At 37.6% G+C, this 16,481-nt stretch overlaps 1 protein-coding gene across 2 annotated transcripts in view; it reads right to left on the bottom strand.

Annotated features, from left to right (window-relative positions):
- Positions 1 to 16,481, bottom strand: part of gab2 (GRB2-associated binding protein 2) — a 46,484-nt gene that overhangs the window by 14,363 nt on the left and 15,640 nt on the right. For both annotated transcript variants that reach the window (XM_027998824.1, XM_027998823.1), the window contains exon 2: positions 10,875 to 11,175. In XM_027998824.1, coding sequence (XP_027854625.1) covers positions 10,875 to 11,175 — 301 coding nt within the window. The remainder of the gene's footprint in view (positions 1 to 10,874; positions 11,176 to 16,481) is intronic.

Genomic DNA, 16,481 nt, shown 5'->3' on the forward strand with positions numbered 1-16,481 from the left:
GCAGAAACGCCTAAATGGGCCCTTTAGCTTGGCAAAAAGTACACAGCTATAACAGGTCAAAGAGTTCCAAAGTTCATGAGCAATTTTCCAATCATGCTCCATAATATATCACCTTCTGTCTCATTGGCTCTGTGGCTGTAATCTAATAAAAGCTAGCTGCTGGTCTCAGGGGGCCAAAATTAGAAGTATGCTGCATCACTCATGACAAGAACATCTTTGTAGGGGGCTCATTTCCTCCAAGTCCGGCCAGAATTGGATGAGAACATGTCCTAATTTGATCTCAAAGAGTATGTAAAAATAGAAAAAAAAAATCCACTGACCTGTTGAAATGAAAAGTAGGATGTTTGAATATTCTCATACAGGCATACCTTATACCATATTCCATAAAATCTTAAATCGGGAAGATTTATTCAGTCCGATTGCTTTCAGTCTGAGTTCTACTAAAATGTAATTCCCTTAACGTTCTCTTACAAGATTGCATTTAAACACATAGTCTTAGAGTTCAAACAACTACAATGAGCGCTGCAAATTACCACCAGTTCTTTCATGGCTTTATTGGGTGTTGGAGTGGCCAAGACACAGGTCATACAATTTATGTGAAAGTACCCTTAGAAAAAAATGGCTGCAATCTAGGACTGTGTGCTACCCTAATGAGTAGCTAAACTGTTTTCACTGGTGATCCCAAGTGTACGCATGCATTATTAGTTATCCTAAATGGATCTGCCAGGCCTATTTCCATAATATATCAGTGTGTCCCAAAAGAGCAACTCCATTTGCAGGGGTTTGAGGTCCAAAAAAAAAAAAAAAAAGATGCTAGACTTCTGCCAAGATGGTTCAGGCCAACACTGGGTTTACAGGAAGCAAAGAAAGTCACAAAGCTTCATCATGCTCAGTGAAAACGGCAGAGATCATTTACAGGAGCCTTGCCTGATTGCATGCCCGCCTCTCAGCATCATGTGAGCTCCAACGTTAGACCACCACGACATCAGTTTACCTCGATATGCCAGATTAATCAATCATCCAAAAACAGGCTTGTCTCCACGACGATGAATTACACTCAGGGGCAAAATGTAAAACAGCAGGTCATTTTCAGTGGCCTGACCTCATTACTGTAATGTGCAAACAAGCAGAGGAATACAAAACTTGAAGCTGTGCAACAGTGAGGTATAAAAACATGAACATTTTAGAGAGCTGTGCTGAAAACTGTTCATTTGACCAAAAAAAACCTGAAATAAAGTACAAACTCTTTCGGAGATGGCTGCTCTACTGCTAGCAGCTAACGCATCAAACTTCAAATATATTTTAATTTGAACATTTTAGAATTAGGAATCAGTCGCTTTAAAATTTCAGCAAAACATAAAATAAAAAAAAAACACATAATGTAAATTATTATCTTAATGTATACCAAATGTAAACATCAGGTTTGCACCATTTTTGTGTTGTTCAATCACATAAAGCCTGAATCAAACACAATGAAGTTTGTGACCAATGCAACCAAATGTGAAAACTTTTAAGCAGTGTAGACACTAAAGCAAAGCATATGATCTTTATTTATTAAAGACGGTTGGATCTGAAACATGCAAAGATGCATTTTTTGCCTTTTTAAAAAAAATAAATTTCAGTTTCGTTAAAGAACGATGTGTTCTAAATACCACAAATGAGTCAATTTTGGCCACAACATCTATACTACCCAGACAAGTTCCTCTTTCATAGAAATTGCAACAAAATACCGTATTTCTTACCAATATGCAAAAAGAGAGGTTTTCATCACACTACAAGAAGCACCGAACTGTAATATACTGTTAGGATACTGTTGATTTTGTTGAAAAATATTTTTTTTACAAATCCAATGGCCTGAATTTTCTTTATGTTTATGTATTTCTTTATTATATCATAATCTTAAAGATGAAACTTCAGATGGAAAAATATGTCGTCGTTCTTTTTTGTTATTTCCTTTTTTAAGGAGCAGACAGGAAAACAGACAAACTGAAGACAGAAAGAAAACAGCGGGAGCTGCACTGCAAAAGGACTGCTGACAACTAAAATCCTGGTCCCTTAGTGGGGATGATCCTTGTCTCCGAGTTCAAACAGCAAGCAGAAAGCAGAACAAAGCCCATGATTGACTAAACGAAGCTCCATTCATTAGATTGTGCTCGGGGCTGGGTCTCTCTGGGCACAGACACACGCCACACAGCCAGCCATCAGTGTCTGATAACAACAGTGCTAACACCCAACAGCAGATTGGGAGAACCAAAAACATATGTAGCCGTGGATGTGTTTTCAGAAGCCATTAAGAAGGTATGAAAAGACTTCAGCTGTCCGGTTTCTCTTAAAAACGCCTTTTCCAGGGTCTCACTTTGTTCAAACTTAATGTATGCACAGCGTCTGCATAAATTCTGTAACAACAAAAAATAAATAATGTCAAATGAGTTGTCAAAAGAAACCGAAACGCATAGTTAAACTCAAACATAAATTGATCTGTATCTAAAGCTGTTAAGCTTATTGTTTTCGGTGGGATGGCTGGAAGCTGCAACAATAAAACAACTGTCCTCAGACAGCTTCACAGCCGTAGAAACCTGACCTTCCAGTGCCATGGAGGCATTATTTCAACAAAAATCAATGCAGATAAAGGGCACTTTGGTAGGGGAGAAGGCATGCTCTCTGTTGAAGAGAGACTAAGAAGCCTGTTGTGAGCAAATGCATAATGCATTTATCCATATTAATATTGTACAAGCATACATTTATTTACTTCATGTGGGTATGAAGAACACTAGCTTCAAGGATTGGTTGGCCGTCATTTCAATTTCCCCGTTTTCCCTGATACAGTCTGTTCACAATCACATTTACATCTAAATTTAAAGCATTGTTTCCAAAAAACAAGACAGATTCTTGCGTCTTTTAATGCCGGAGGTTACTTTACGCAAAGAACAGGACCCATGTACAGTAACTACGAGCAGCAGATAGGTTTACAAGTCACAAAATTGCTAACTGTGGCATCACAATGTTTTATTTACGAAATAGACAAAAAGATCTATCAACTACAATGACAAAAGGATGAATGTTAGAGATGAAAAAAAAAATCAATTGTTTTTAACTTGATCAGCCATTGGAGACTTGTTAGTCGGAAACTCAAAAATGCAATCTTTTGGGGGGGGGTTGTTTGTTTTTGGTGAGTGAACACAGGATACTCAATCACTAAGAGGTAAGGCTAAAAGACCTCGTCAATGTGGAAGTTGTCTCTGAAAGAAGAAAATTCTATTTGTTTTTCAGGATAAGTGAGATGTTTAAAAGTCAGAGTTACAATGTTTTCTGCAGAGGCTGCTTCTTCAGTTGCTCTTTTATTCCTTTGTGCTTTTAAACTGTTGCTCAACATACTGGACTTGAAAATATTGGCAATTTTTGGGGGGTTTATGAATTCACGTAAGGCGATTCACTCACTATGAAATACATAGAAAATGTTAACAGCTCCTGTGCTCACTGTGCTAATTGAAAATATAAGATGCTAAATTTAGCTGAACTAGCAACAATATTTTGTCTTAAAATAACAGTGAAAGCCTTTTCCTGAGATACTAAATAATAATTAAAGACAGCTGACTGGAGAAAAGCACAGATAATAATCAGTCTTTACGAAATCAGAACTGGCTAAACAGGAATCTGCACCAAAAAGGCAGACAGTTCATGTCAGTGCATCTCTTGTACAAATGATTTAGTGTTGTCTATTTCTTTCTATTTGTAGTAGTTGGTTTGGAGCCTCCATTTGACATGGTCCAACTGATATATGTGCTATTTGTGTAAAAAAAAAAAAGAAAAAAGTCTTTTAAGCGGAGAGGATTCTGTTTAACTTAGCATATTCAACCATGTATTTGATTTCCATCAACGTTCCCTTTTCTTGTTTAGGTCAAAGTCAGATGTCAGAGTTTTTTCTTGAGCAGTTCAAAAAGACCTTTGACCTCAAATGTGATGCCGGTGATAACCCAGTGATTTTCATTTAGTTTCAGGTCAAGACTCTGGGTTGGTCAAGTCAATATTTTGATGCACTGAGATTAACAGAAGCTCAGTCTTTATTCAATTTTGCAGTGTGCAAGAATATTTCTGACTGACTGGGATAGATAACACTGAACAACATAATTCAGACCAATTGTGTTGTTTCAATTAGTTTACAAAAGCCATGAGAACTCATCTTGCTTTAAGTGTGATTTTAATCAGCTTCATTAAGGCCATCAACTAAAATTAACTAGCACATTTTTACATTTGCACTGCTACCAATAATCTGCTTCTATATTATATTCACACTATTTATTGTATAACATTTACATATATTTAGTACTTTGATCTTGTTACTGGTACTTGTAGATGGTATATGTTTATAAGGTTATTTTATATTCCTTGCTTTTTTAGCTTCTTTTCTAAGTTGCATTCTTGCAGACAGCAAAACATGATTTTCATTGTAGAACGAAATGTGTTTCTGCTGCACACATGGAAACCAAATACTGAACTTGAACTCTAACTAGGAAGTAACTCAATAAGTAGTAAGGATTAAACAAATATCTCAGTAGGAAGGTTGATAGTGAGTCAATGGGTAAGTCAGTAATAAAAATTAAAAAAAGGCAAATAATAAGTAAATGCAGAAAGTCACAAAATATCCAAGTAGTGAGTTAGTAAGTAAATTAGTATATGAATAGCAAGTAAAAAGCAAATAAATAGAAACGAGTACGTATATATAAGAAAGTAATAAGAAAGCAAGTAGTGAGCCAATAAATAAGTTGGTAACTAACTAGTAAATAAGCAATAAGTAAGTAAAGAAAAGTCATAAAAAGCAGCAAAAATGAGTACATGAAGTAAGTAAGCAAACAGATAAGTAAAGTAACAGCCTATAAATATGTAGGTAAAAAGATACATACATAAAATGTAAAAATAAATTCAACAAGATTCTTTAAATGTCATAAATATGAGAGTTTTTTTCAGACAAGCCTGGTTTAGAGTATTTTCACTGTAGAACTGTTGCCTTGAGGTCCTTAAAGCAGAGAAAAAGTGATCAAATAAGCGTTGACAACTTTAAATCACAAAAGAGTGGTTCTTCTTTTTTTTGAAAAATGAAGATGGGTAAGACTAGAAGGGCCAATAAAACATTTCAGATGATGCAATTAAATTGTCTCCTAGCACCATCAAGGTTATTTTGATGCAATTCATCACTTCTCTCATCTCATTTGTCTTGACACGTTTTACATGCATGAGAAAACAGTTTAGATTTGACGTGGTTTTCGTTTTGTCATATAACGCGGACTATTGAAAACATGATAAGGAATGTGTAAACATTACAGAGTTCTGTGATGTAGTAGTTTCAATGTATAATAGGAGTAAAGCACTGGCTGCGTAGAATTTATGTAAATAACAGCACACCTGTGTGACATTCATCTCCACACAAACTACCCGATAACCGACAAACATGAGCCAACAACAACAACAGGATCTGTTGTTTCTTGTTTCTTCTTCAGAAAAATAAACAACAGAGCAATTAAGCAAATATAAATTCAGTTCCAGGGAAGAGAGCTTTATATTTCCTTTCTTTGAACTATGAGATCTAAAAATATTTTTAAAAACAGATGACCTAATCGGCTGCGAAATTCTCAAGTGTGTGTTGTGGGAAAGCCTGTACATGTGTGGCAGAAAGTGAAACGAAGCCAGGCACAGCAAAAAGGCCAGAATGACAGAGAGTCAATTGTGTAACAATTAACTGTCACATATTGCTCTTGGCTGTCCTTCCTCGTCGCCGCGAGACGCAGCTTGCTAACGCAGATTAGGGCCAACTGAATGACAGAAGGTGAGGTTCATATCAAGGTGCTTATATAACTGCTGCTGGCAAAAATCCCAGCAGAATCCTCTGAGAAGCGCAGACGGTTCAGCCCTCTAAAACATGCTGTTGTCCAGTTGAGTCCATTTACAACACATCTACATGTATTTATCCAAAAACCTAACAATGTCCTTTTCAGGTTTTGTCATATTACAACAACAAACTGTATTTTGCTGGGATTTAGGTGGTGGACAAACAAAATGTTGTACACATCTGTAAATGTAAAGAACAGGAGATGTATTCAAGGTTTTAAAACTGTGCCTATAAAACAAAAATTAAATATTTGAAATTTAAAAATTAGCAGAATATGCCAATTGTTTATTTTTGATTAATTGTCAGAATAATCAAAATAATAATCAATAACTAAAATAATAGCTTGTTGCTATTATGTTTTGCAGTCTCTAACAGGGCTTCTCCCAGGTTGCTGAAGAATAGCACCCCCACAGCATGGTGCTGCCACCACCCTGCTTTTCTTTGAGGATGGCATTTCTAAATTTTTTAGTCTTTAGTTTTTTGATGTCTTTTTAGTTTTTCACCACATCGTTTCACATGTGTTCCAATTTCACCTTCATGGGAGCAGAGTACTCTCATCTACTCCTCTAAACGGCTTATGGCAAACTGCAAACGCTCTTCTTACGGTAATGTCTTGGGAGGATTGGTGTTCCATAATTATTCCGTTTTTGCATGATGGATTGAAGTGATTTATATTGTAGCCTAACTGTGCTCTAGACGGACTGATCTGGTGTGTTCCTGTGTTCTTGTGATGCTGTTTGTTTCTGGGTAAATGAGTGAAAGGGGCAGAATATTAAACCAGATATATTTTACTTTTAAAGACAATTCAAAAACATGTCATTTTACCACCAGGTCAAGTTTACATGCTATCTTTACATAGTCGTGCATTTGAATACTTTTAAATGGGACATTTTCTGCATAATCTTTAACTCATAATAACTAATCTATTTGAACCAAGATACTCCTTCATTTGCCTAGCTATCCTTCTTTTCAACATATTCCTGTTTATGGGGCCCCACTTTAACATTTTGAGGGAGAACGACTATAACTGTCAACATGTATAATTTCCATAAGAGGAACTAAATTCTCAGGTTTTTAAAGTCTTGCTTGTTTTTCTTTCAGAGAGGGAATTCCCAGAGAGTCTGATGACACAATCACTCCGATCTATAACTGACTCTCGTGTCTCTTGGCTTTAAAAAGAAAAAAAAAAAAAATGTTGAACGTGCTTCATTATTTGTGTAAATAACACCAACATATCTGATGGATAGCGTCAGAGAAAAACAAGCAGAGGATCCTGCATCAGCTAAGAAAATGCAACCAAAACCGGTTTAGGCGCTGCTGTGTGAACAACACAAACAGCTTGAGTTCACACGTTCAGCTCCGGAATGCTGCATTCGTAACAGAAGGTGCCTTACTAGTCTGAGTGGGAAGAGACATTTTCCAAATGCGATGAGAATTTCCACACCCCAAAAACTGCTTCATCAGTTGATCAACTCACAAATTTGCACCGCTTTTCTGAAACATTTGCTTTGTACCAACCAAAAAAAGAACAATTATTGTTGATGAAACTATTTAACTATATCTATGTGCATTTCTTTCTAGTGTGACATTGCAAACAACTTGTTAACTCTCATAGGAAGCAGGTACATCTTTTTCATCGACATGACTGTCAACAAGTCTAAAAGTCGAAAAAAAAAGAGAAAAAAAACCACAGGCCCAAAAGGCCTGTTGTGCAATGTAGGTTTGTGAAGGAAGATGCGTGCTGTTTGGACCCCTTTTAAGATGTTTGTGCTGTTCGTATGGCAACTAGCAGGCAGAAAATGGAACAGAAAAACAGGAAGACAACACACAGCTTTCAGAACACATTAAAGATCATGCAAACCAGACCAATTGCCTTGAATAAAACTGCTGCTTTTATGTTGTTTGACACAAGATACAAGTCTCCATTAGACTCCACAAAACAGCTCAAGTCATTTGGTCTTTGACTGGGCCATTCTGCCACGTAAAAATAGTTTAATCAAAGCCATAACTCTGGGAACTCTGATCAGGTCCCAACCAGATCAGAGTTGGGCCTTTTGCCAGCCTCTCTGAATAATGTTGTCTTTGTAGAAGAGCACCGATTGCAGATTTCTCGTCAATCACCGATATTTAAAAAGCCTGATCTGCTGATTACAATTTTGGCAGATAACAATTTTTTTGTAACTTACAATATCAGATTTTATAAGGTCATTATACACCTATGAACATAGCAACAAAGTTGCTCAGTTGGCAACAGTGGGTTGACCATAGTTAAACTTTGATGTCCCAACATGACCCGGTGGGCAGGTTTGCTGTGTCTCTCTCACAAAAGATTTGCTTTGCTGTGCAGGGGCGGATTTTCATGTTTTTTGCAGCGGTAGATTAGATCAGATGATAAGATTGATTTTACATGAAAGTACTGGCCAATCGTTGATCACCCAGATCAACGATTAAAGAAATTGGAGTTCATTTGGACAGTCACATTTTTGTAAGGCTTACAGTTTTTCCACATTCCTTTCATTTTCAGATGGTGGCTTAAACGGCGCTCCACAAGAAGTTGAAAGTTATGTTCAAAATTATTTTTCTACCTTACCACTTAAACTTCTTTCAACGGTAAAGAATTTTACCATTTAAACTTCTTTATAGTTTGTCCACTGTTGTCCTCTAACAAACCTATGAGGACTTCTCAGAACTGCTGGAAATATATACTGAGATTAAATTAAATACAAATTGGTTCTGTTTACTAACCGGGTGACTTTCTGAAGGCAATTAGTTGCACTTGGTTTTATTTAGGAGTATCAGATTAACAGAAACTGAACACATATAAATGACACACATTAACTGGAAATAATACAGGTTAAAACTTTCTTATTTCAAGTAACTTCAAAGTGTGTCTCACTGAAATACTGTTAGTTTTGGTGCGATGAAAGTATGTCTCGTGTTTTCCTTAGTTTGATCCTGGAGGCACCAACATGCTGTTAGATGTTATTTTTGCCTAGAAAGCAGTGCTTTAGGTTTTCAGAGAAGGACATGCTTAAACAGTTGCCCATTTTAACTTCTCTATTTAGGTTTCAGAGACGTCGAAAGCGTGAATGAAGACGCATTTAGATAACGAAGGCACTCAGACAGAACTTCACAGAAAAAGGAACTAGATACTTTTGTGAAAGCAGAGCTTTATAACAAAAACGTGCTGTACATGATGTTCAAACTATGATGACTTATGCAGTTGTCATCATAACTAAAACATTCCCCTCCAGTCTTCAAGTCATAGCCTGCTAGCTACTGTAACAGCCGTAATTGTGTAGTGTCTCTTTAAGATACACTGGTATCGCTAATGATGTCACAAGTATGCCCCACGTCTCTGTAGAGAGCGTGGGAGAAACGTGCTACGGATGGACAGATGAACCGAGACGGACATGTTAGCTCCCTAACTTTTAGTAACGTTACGGGTTGTTTGGACTCTGCTCATTTTCATGTTTGACAATATAGCAGCCGTTCAACCGGGCTTTGTAAGGTTGGTGAAGAGTGTGTTTATTAAAGGACAACACTGTGGAATTCCCAGTACCAGTGCGGTTGTGAGTTTTTGACGTCCTGACGAGTCTGCCGCCTCCTCTCCTCCCTTAAACACAACCCAAGCATTACACTACAAACAATACAGTTCAAGAAGTGTAGAAGGACCTTGTTAATTGGCAAATATGGTCCCAAGGGAAAGCTTTTGTGATGCAAAAATCATTAAAACTTCATAACAGTTTTGTTTTTTTCAGTCTACACCTGGACATGTCGCATGTTACAGATGATCAACCATGTGCACAGAGATTAACGTTCACCAGCTGTCAAATGGTGGGAAAACAACAACATGGAAGGCAAGGGAAAACACTGAAACAGCAGCTCATTTCACAAAATATAGTTCAAGGTTTGCAAATGATTACGACGCTTTAACACTGATGGCAGAGGAATTAACTGACACTAATTCCAGGTTTTATGAGCAGTTAGCATGCTAAAAGCTAAAGGTAAAAACATTCCCACATGGAAATAGCATTAGCAGGGCTTTTCTGTTAAGCACTTCCATTATCATTTATGATGCCAGGAGTACACTCACTAACAGTGGTGGGGGAACAAGGCACTCTATATGTGTAACAACTTTTACAAAAAGGATATGCATCATCAAGCTAACTTTGACATGTCCACACTGAAACAGTCAGTCTTCTTATTCATAAGCAACAAAAATCAGATGCTCACTATGAGAAAAGAAAATCAATAATCGAGTCTGTCAGGGAGATGTTCCAGTTCTCTCAAATAAATAAAGATAAAACCCAACTGTCCGAGTGTTACCACGAGGTTTTAAATGTGTTGTTTAAAGTAGGCATGGGCCAGCTGGTATGAGGCTCTCACAATATGACAATCTTGGCCAAAATATTATGCTTTCATGATTTTTACACCAAAAGTCAAAACAAAAAGTGTATAATATGATTTAATTTCTGTTACTTAGAAGATAAACCTTTCATTTTTGTATACACCAACACTGTAGTTGTAACATTTTTACAATTTAGATTATTTATGTTATAGTCATGGCTAATTTGAGTAATAAATTAAGAAAAAAAAAACACTTCATGGTACCTTCCTCTGTTCCAATAAACTGGTTAACATGAGTGATGGCTGGCTCTCCTTTAGTTTGTCCACCATTGCCATCTGCGTTTTTCTTAAATATAGATATTTCCAAAGAGCCAAAAGTGAGAGAAAAGCCTTTTTTCAGCCAGCTGATCAGCAGGAACAGACAGAGGAAGGAAAGAGTCTGCTCTATTGTTTCCAAGTCAATAAAAAAAACTTACCCCCTTGTTTGAAAGTATACCTTGATATTGGTAGCTGGTTCACCCCTAGTTTACAGCATAAAAACTGGTTGCCCAGGAATAAAGATGAATAATGATACAATAGTTTCATTTATCTCACCCGAAATGTAATTTTATAATTCTAAGATGAGCAGAAGGTCCCTTACCATGAGTGTCGTCCGACTGGTTAAAACCACACAGCTGACAGATGGAGCGGACCCACTTGTTCATCTCGTCCTCCGTCTCGGCGACGAGATAAAAAGTGCGATCGGACGTCTTGATGTCGAAAACAAAGCTGTCCTGGAACTCCTTCCTCTTGAAGGTCAGGCCAGCGTCCACCTGCTCGCAGCAGTGCAGGTCGATGACCCGGATGGGCTTCTTTGAGTGGTCGTTCTTGTAGTACTCGAGAACATCAGGGTCACCGCTCATTCGGCCACTCCGAAGTATAAACCAACGTTTCTTCCATGCCTGGAATTTAAAAACAATAAGAGTGCAAGTTAATTATCCCAAAAGAACTTCAGCACAGTCATTTATTAAAGCAGCATCTTTTTATTGCGAGCATTTCAAGAAATAAACACTTGTGGTTAAGTTCAATTCTTACTGTGCAAAAGGTGAAAGTGTTGCAATGATAACAGTCTCAACAGCTGGACGTGTGATCTGATGTTTACTGTTGATCAAAAAGACCAAAGAGGAAAGTCTGCCTTTTTAAGCACATGTGGTTGTGTGTGGTTGGTGTCTGTCTAAGCGGCTGTGAGAGGAAGGGGGGACTAGCAGGTGTTTACTCCCTCCCAACGTATTTCCTGTGCAGATATCCCTCTCTGAGCGAAGAGAAGCAGCGCTCCTCCATGACAGCTTCACTGAAAGACTGCAGACTCCTTCCGTTACCAGAACAGGACAAAAGACGACACTCTGCTTCATTCGAATCCAGTCGTGTCAGCATATGGTCGCCAAATGTTTATCTCAGACAAACAAACTGCACCTTATCCATATGAATTGGAATATCACTGAAAAGATCATTTATTTCAATAAACTGGAAAAAAATGTGCCGGGTTGTGATATAATTTATAAAACCCCAAATCCTGTTTTGTTTTGTTGTAGTTTTTTCAAAGAAAATTACAATAATAAAGATTACCACTAAAAACAAGTATGCATGCAAGGCTGGGCCAACGGATGAGATAGAAGAAGAAGTTAAATCCATCTCTTTCACTCATAAAGGGCATGGATTAATATCTCTCTCTGCCTGGTTTTCTAACTATTTGTGAAGACAGAGATTTTATGAGGCATGGCCAAAGCAAATGAGGTGGATTAGAAGGGTTATTACAACTAATGCTCTTATCCAGGACATGTTACTGTGGAGTATCGTCTCTGCAGCCTGGAAATTGAGCTGCTAGCATGTCATGACAGTCAGGATTTGCCATGCAGCAAGCGTCTTTAGTCAGAGGTTTCTTCAGATTAACTGCAAGACTGACTGCTACCAGAGATCTTTCCTGCCTACAGCGTCAACATCCACAATGGCTCCACCAGATTATCAATGACACCTTCCACAAGGAGAGTAAGCCGCAAAAGGTCATTTCTAGAGAATCTGTCTGTTAACAAATTGCTCTCTACCTAAGGAAATTAATGGATAAATTTGTGGAAAGAAAAAAATGGAGTAGAAGGAACAAACAGGGAAAACTGCAGCGTCAAGAGTATTGTGAAGTAAAGCCTGTTCTAGTGCACAAATCAAAGTCAGCGCAGAAATTTGTAGAGCATTTTCATTCTTCCTTCTACCGACAAGCTTTATAAAGAGGCTGATTTCATTTTCCAGCAGGATTTCATACTTGCCCACAATGCCAAGGGTACTAAAACCAGCATTAATGACCACATTATCAATTTTTCTCAAAATTTACCTGACTTAGACCACATTGAGAATCTGAGAATTGTCAAGAGGAAATTGAGAGGCACAACAAAGCAAACAAACCAAAGGCCACCATTAAACCAGAACCACAAGCGGATTTCCAACCAAGTATTGAAAGCATGAAGTGTTCACAACATAGACATGCTCTTCACAAGGCCAGCATTCATGCATTAAATCCTTTTTTATTGTTTCTATCAATGGTGGACACACTTCCACTAATATACTAATAGTGGTGCTAATTTTTGCTAACTTTGATTAGCAAAACATAAAGGATTCAGCTTCCCCTAAACTAACATTTCCAGATAAATCCTAAAGTGCAAATTTAATTGGCTGTTTGTAAACTTTCACATGAGTGAAATAATTACTAAATAATAATTACTAATTCTTCAAGAAGTTAGACATTCACACTGTCTTCACCCATTTCACCCACACCAGTTCTGTTTCTTCTTCTCAAGCTTCCTCTTTTAATCTCAAATAGCATAATTGCAAACAAAATAAAACAGACAGTAGAGAACAAAATATAAAGATAAATATAATATGTAAGGGTGTTGTAGAACCTGTGAATTTAAAGACAAAATTAAATTTGTGCACAGGGGTTGTAGTTTTTCAAGGGCAGATATAATTTAAACTGAAGTTAGTGTTTTAGCATTAGCTTCCACAATATACAGTGTAGGTGTTGTGCTTTAACAATAGCGGAACTACTGGTTATGATTCCTGCTGTAGGGTTAGTGCAACTACAATTTGAGCTAGCGTTGCCCACCACTGGTTCTTTTCCAGATTATCTAAATTTTGGGTTTTAATGAGCTGCAAGCCAAAATCATCCAAACAAACAGTAATAAATATAAGATATATCCATCTGTCTGTAATCAATCTACATATCATTTTTGTATTGAATATATTGAGTCACTCCTGCTTCAAACCAAGAACACCCCTGTATTTGATAATTAGATAGGCACAAATGAAGAAGAGCAGCCTTCCATACTTAAGCTCCACATGGTTTTCCAGCAGCCATCTAAAGAGAGAGTCTGTTCTCTGTACTGCGACACAAAAGAGGAAGATAGACCAGGAAGGGAAAGGGTCGTAAAGGAGTGTTAAGGGGGGGTGGGTGTGTGGGCTGTTGGACTTATGCCAGGGATGCACTTCCAGCAGGCAACATCTCACATGGAGGCTGCTGACACACAGAATCCTGCTGGACCCCCGTCTCTCCCTCCATCAACACAGACACTGCCACAAGGCCTCCTCTCTCTCACCCCCCCCAAAAAACCACCCTGCAAATATGATATTCCTAATCTCTTCTGGAAGTATGAGCACAAATTTGTTCTATTTTGGGGGCCATTAAGATCAAGACGCAGAGATGAAATGAGTGATGGCTGAAGAAGCTTCCCCGGCTTCACTGCTCTGGTAATGTGTCTATCGGCAACCTGTCACCATCTGTAGCAGCTCACAGCAACACCAGGAAAGACAAGAGCGGAATCCTGTATTTTCCTATCTATGTTCGGATAGAAAACATTTAAAAGCTACAGGAGACTAAGCTAGTAGGGTGTATTCGCAAGTCTGAAAACACATGAGAGAAGTAAAAATGAAGGAAACAGAAGATGTTTGTTCGATACTAAGGATTGACTTACAGAGCAAGGCAAAAGGAGTCTGGATGTCTCCCTGGATTCCCTCTCTGTTATGTGGACTTACTTCCACCTGGCTTTAACAGAAATAGGATGAAAGTAGCTGCCATCAAGGAACTTTTACCCAGATACTAAAACAAAACATGTATCTAGAATACCAAAGAAGTGAGAAATAGCATAGTGTCAAACAGGAAAGTCCAATTTAGCTGATGACTATATATTCATATTGTTAATGTATAAATCCAGGGTTAATAGGTATTTTAGCAAAGCATTATGATCATTCTTTTCAGAACTGTTTCGACTGTTTCAAATAAGGCCATACTGATATTAAACTGACTGCCAGATTTGGTTGTGTTTTGACTATTTTCACTTTGCGACATTTTACCTCCACTCAGGTAAACAAATAGTGATACACCAAGTCTATATAGACATGTATGACAAACATTAAAACTATGATCTTTCTTTAAAAAGTTCTTAGGGAAATATCCGAAAATATTTGAACTATACCAGCTCATCATTGGGAGAACTTTATGTACAGCCAAGAAAAATAAGAGGCTTGATTAAGGCATTTTTACATTGCTTTGTCCAGGCAACAACCCCCAAATTCTTGAAATTAAATCAGCACATTTAAAAAAAAAAAAAAAATTTTAATATTGTCCCCCTGGCTATTAAGCTCTGTCTGCATCTTAAGGCCAAAATTTTCCAAATAGGAGCTTCCTCTCCCGGCTTTATACTGGAGTCTCCTCCCACATTAACAGACATTAACAGACATTCATCTACTACAGTCTACTGCATCTACTCATTCAACACACACAAATAACATTTAGCTAGATATTAAACTAACATTCAAACTTTTGTGCCCACAAATATTTTTGGCATATCCATGTACTGTATGTACTTCTTTTAAAACACAGCCCATTATAACCCTGGTAGTACCTGCTGGATGGTTATAAAAACATAGTGCTTCATACAACACAACAAAGCAACATAGTTCTATTATGCTTTTAAGATTTAATGAAACCCAAATAGTGTTTTACATTGCTAAGTTGTGTGTTCATACTGTGTACAAACTACTTAAGCTATAACCAATAACAATTGGCACCAGGGGTCCTGACCAAACTCCCAATTACAAGCAATTCATGTAGCCGCAATTTGCACAGCCAGGTTTTTTTTTAATGATGCATGGTTTCATTTGAACACGTTGTCAAACATGCCTTGCTTATTGCTCTCGGTTTTTCCTGACAAAGTAAATGTTGTTCACCATTTACACTGACTGCTCCAGATAAAAAGGAACTGCATGTAGTGAAGTAATGCTCACAATCAAAGAAGAAGGGTTTCCTAGAACCCTTCGGTCTTCTTCTAGGAAACAAGGGCAGCAAATTAATTAAAATGAAAATGGATTAAAAATAAATTTGTTGCCAACACAAAACAAAATAAAGCCAGAGCAGGAAGCTTGAAGTAGTACTCAGAAAAAAAAAAAGCCAAATTGGACTCTCCTAAGAACAGCAACCCAAAAGAGCAACCTCCCATCTCTTCTGCAATAACTTGACTGACATTGTTGGGTGTTTTACCTTTTAAACTGACATAGATCTTGTACACTGTTGCCTCGTCAGCAAGAATAGCAGCTATTGGCTCTCCTAAAAGGAGCTGACATCATCACCTAATTTGCATATTTGGTTATGTGTGATCCAGGCAGTAGTAGAAAGGAATATCAACTCCGCCAAGACAGAAATAAGGATTCCAAATATGTTTAGAACTACAAATGAACTACATAAAATAATTCAATAACATAAATAGTTTGCCTGAACCTACACTACATGAATCGGTTTTGTATAATACCAAATTTAACCAAAAGACAGTAATCACAGGCACACACAGCAGAGGTGAGACAGTGACTGAGGCTGACATTTAACAACCATGTCACCATCAGTTGTTAAAAGGATGTGTACATAAAAATGAATTCACTTTTTCTGCTCGTCATGACAACAATGCTCCCCCACTTTGCCGTTTTCAACTGTTTCTAGGGGCGTTGCAGTGAGAAGCAGTTTGCATGGTAAGCTTTGCAGCCTTGCAGTTCCACCAAGCATTTGTTAATTGCTGCTGCTGCCGCCTGCTATGTTTTTGATTAGGAAATAATATTATAACACAATATAAAGTTTAAAAGAGAGGATTTTGCACAATACCCTCACCGTTAAAGAACTTGGATCCGTATCATGACAGAAAGAACCTCATTCAGGACAACCATAGCTACCTTCAGT

The sequence above is a fragment of the Xiphophorus couchianus genome, chromosome 18, assembly GCF_001444195.1.
Source record: "Xiphophorus couchianus chromosome 18, X_couchianus-1.0, whole genome shotgun sequence".
In the NCBI taxonomy this organism is placed as follows: Eukaryota; Metazoa; Chordata; class Actinopteri; order Cyprinodontiformes; family Poeciliidae; genus Xiphophorus; species Xiphophorus couchianus.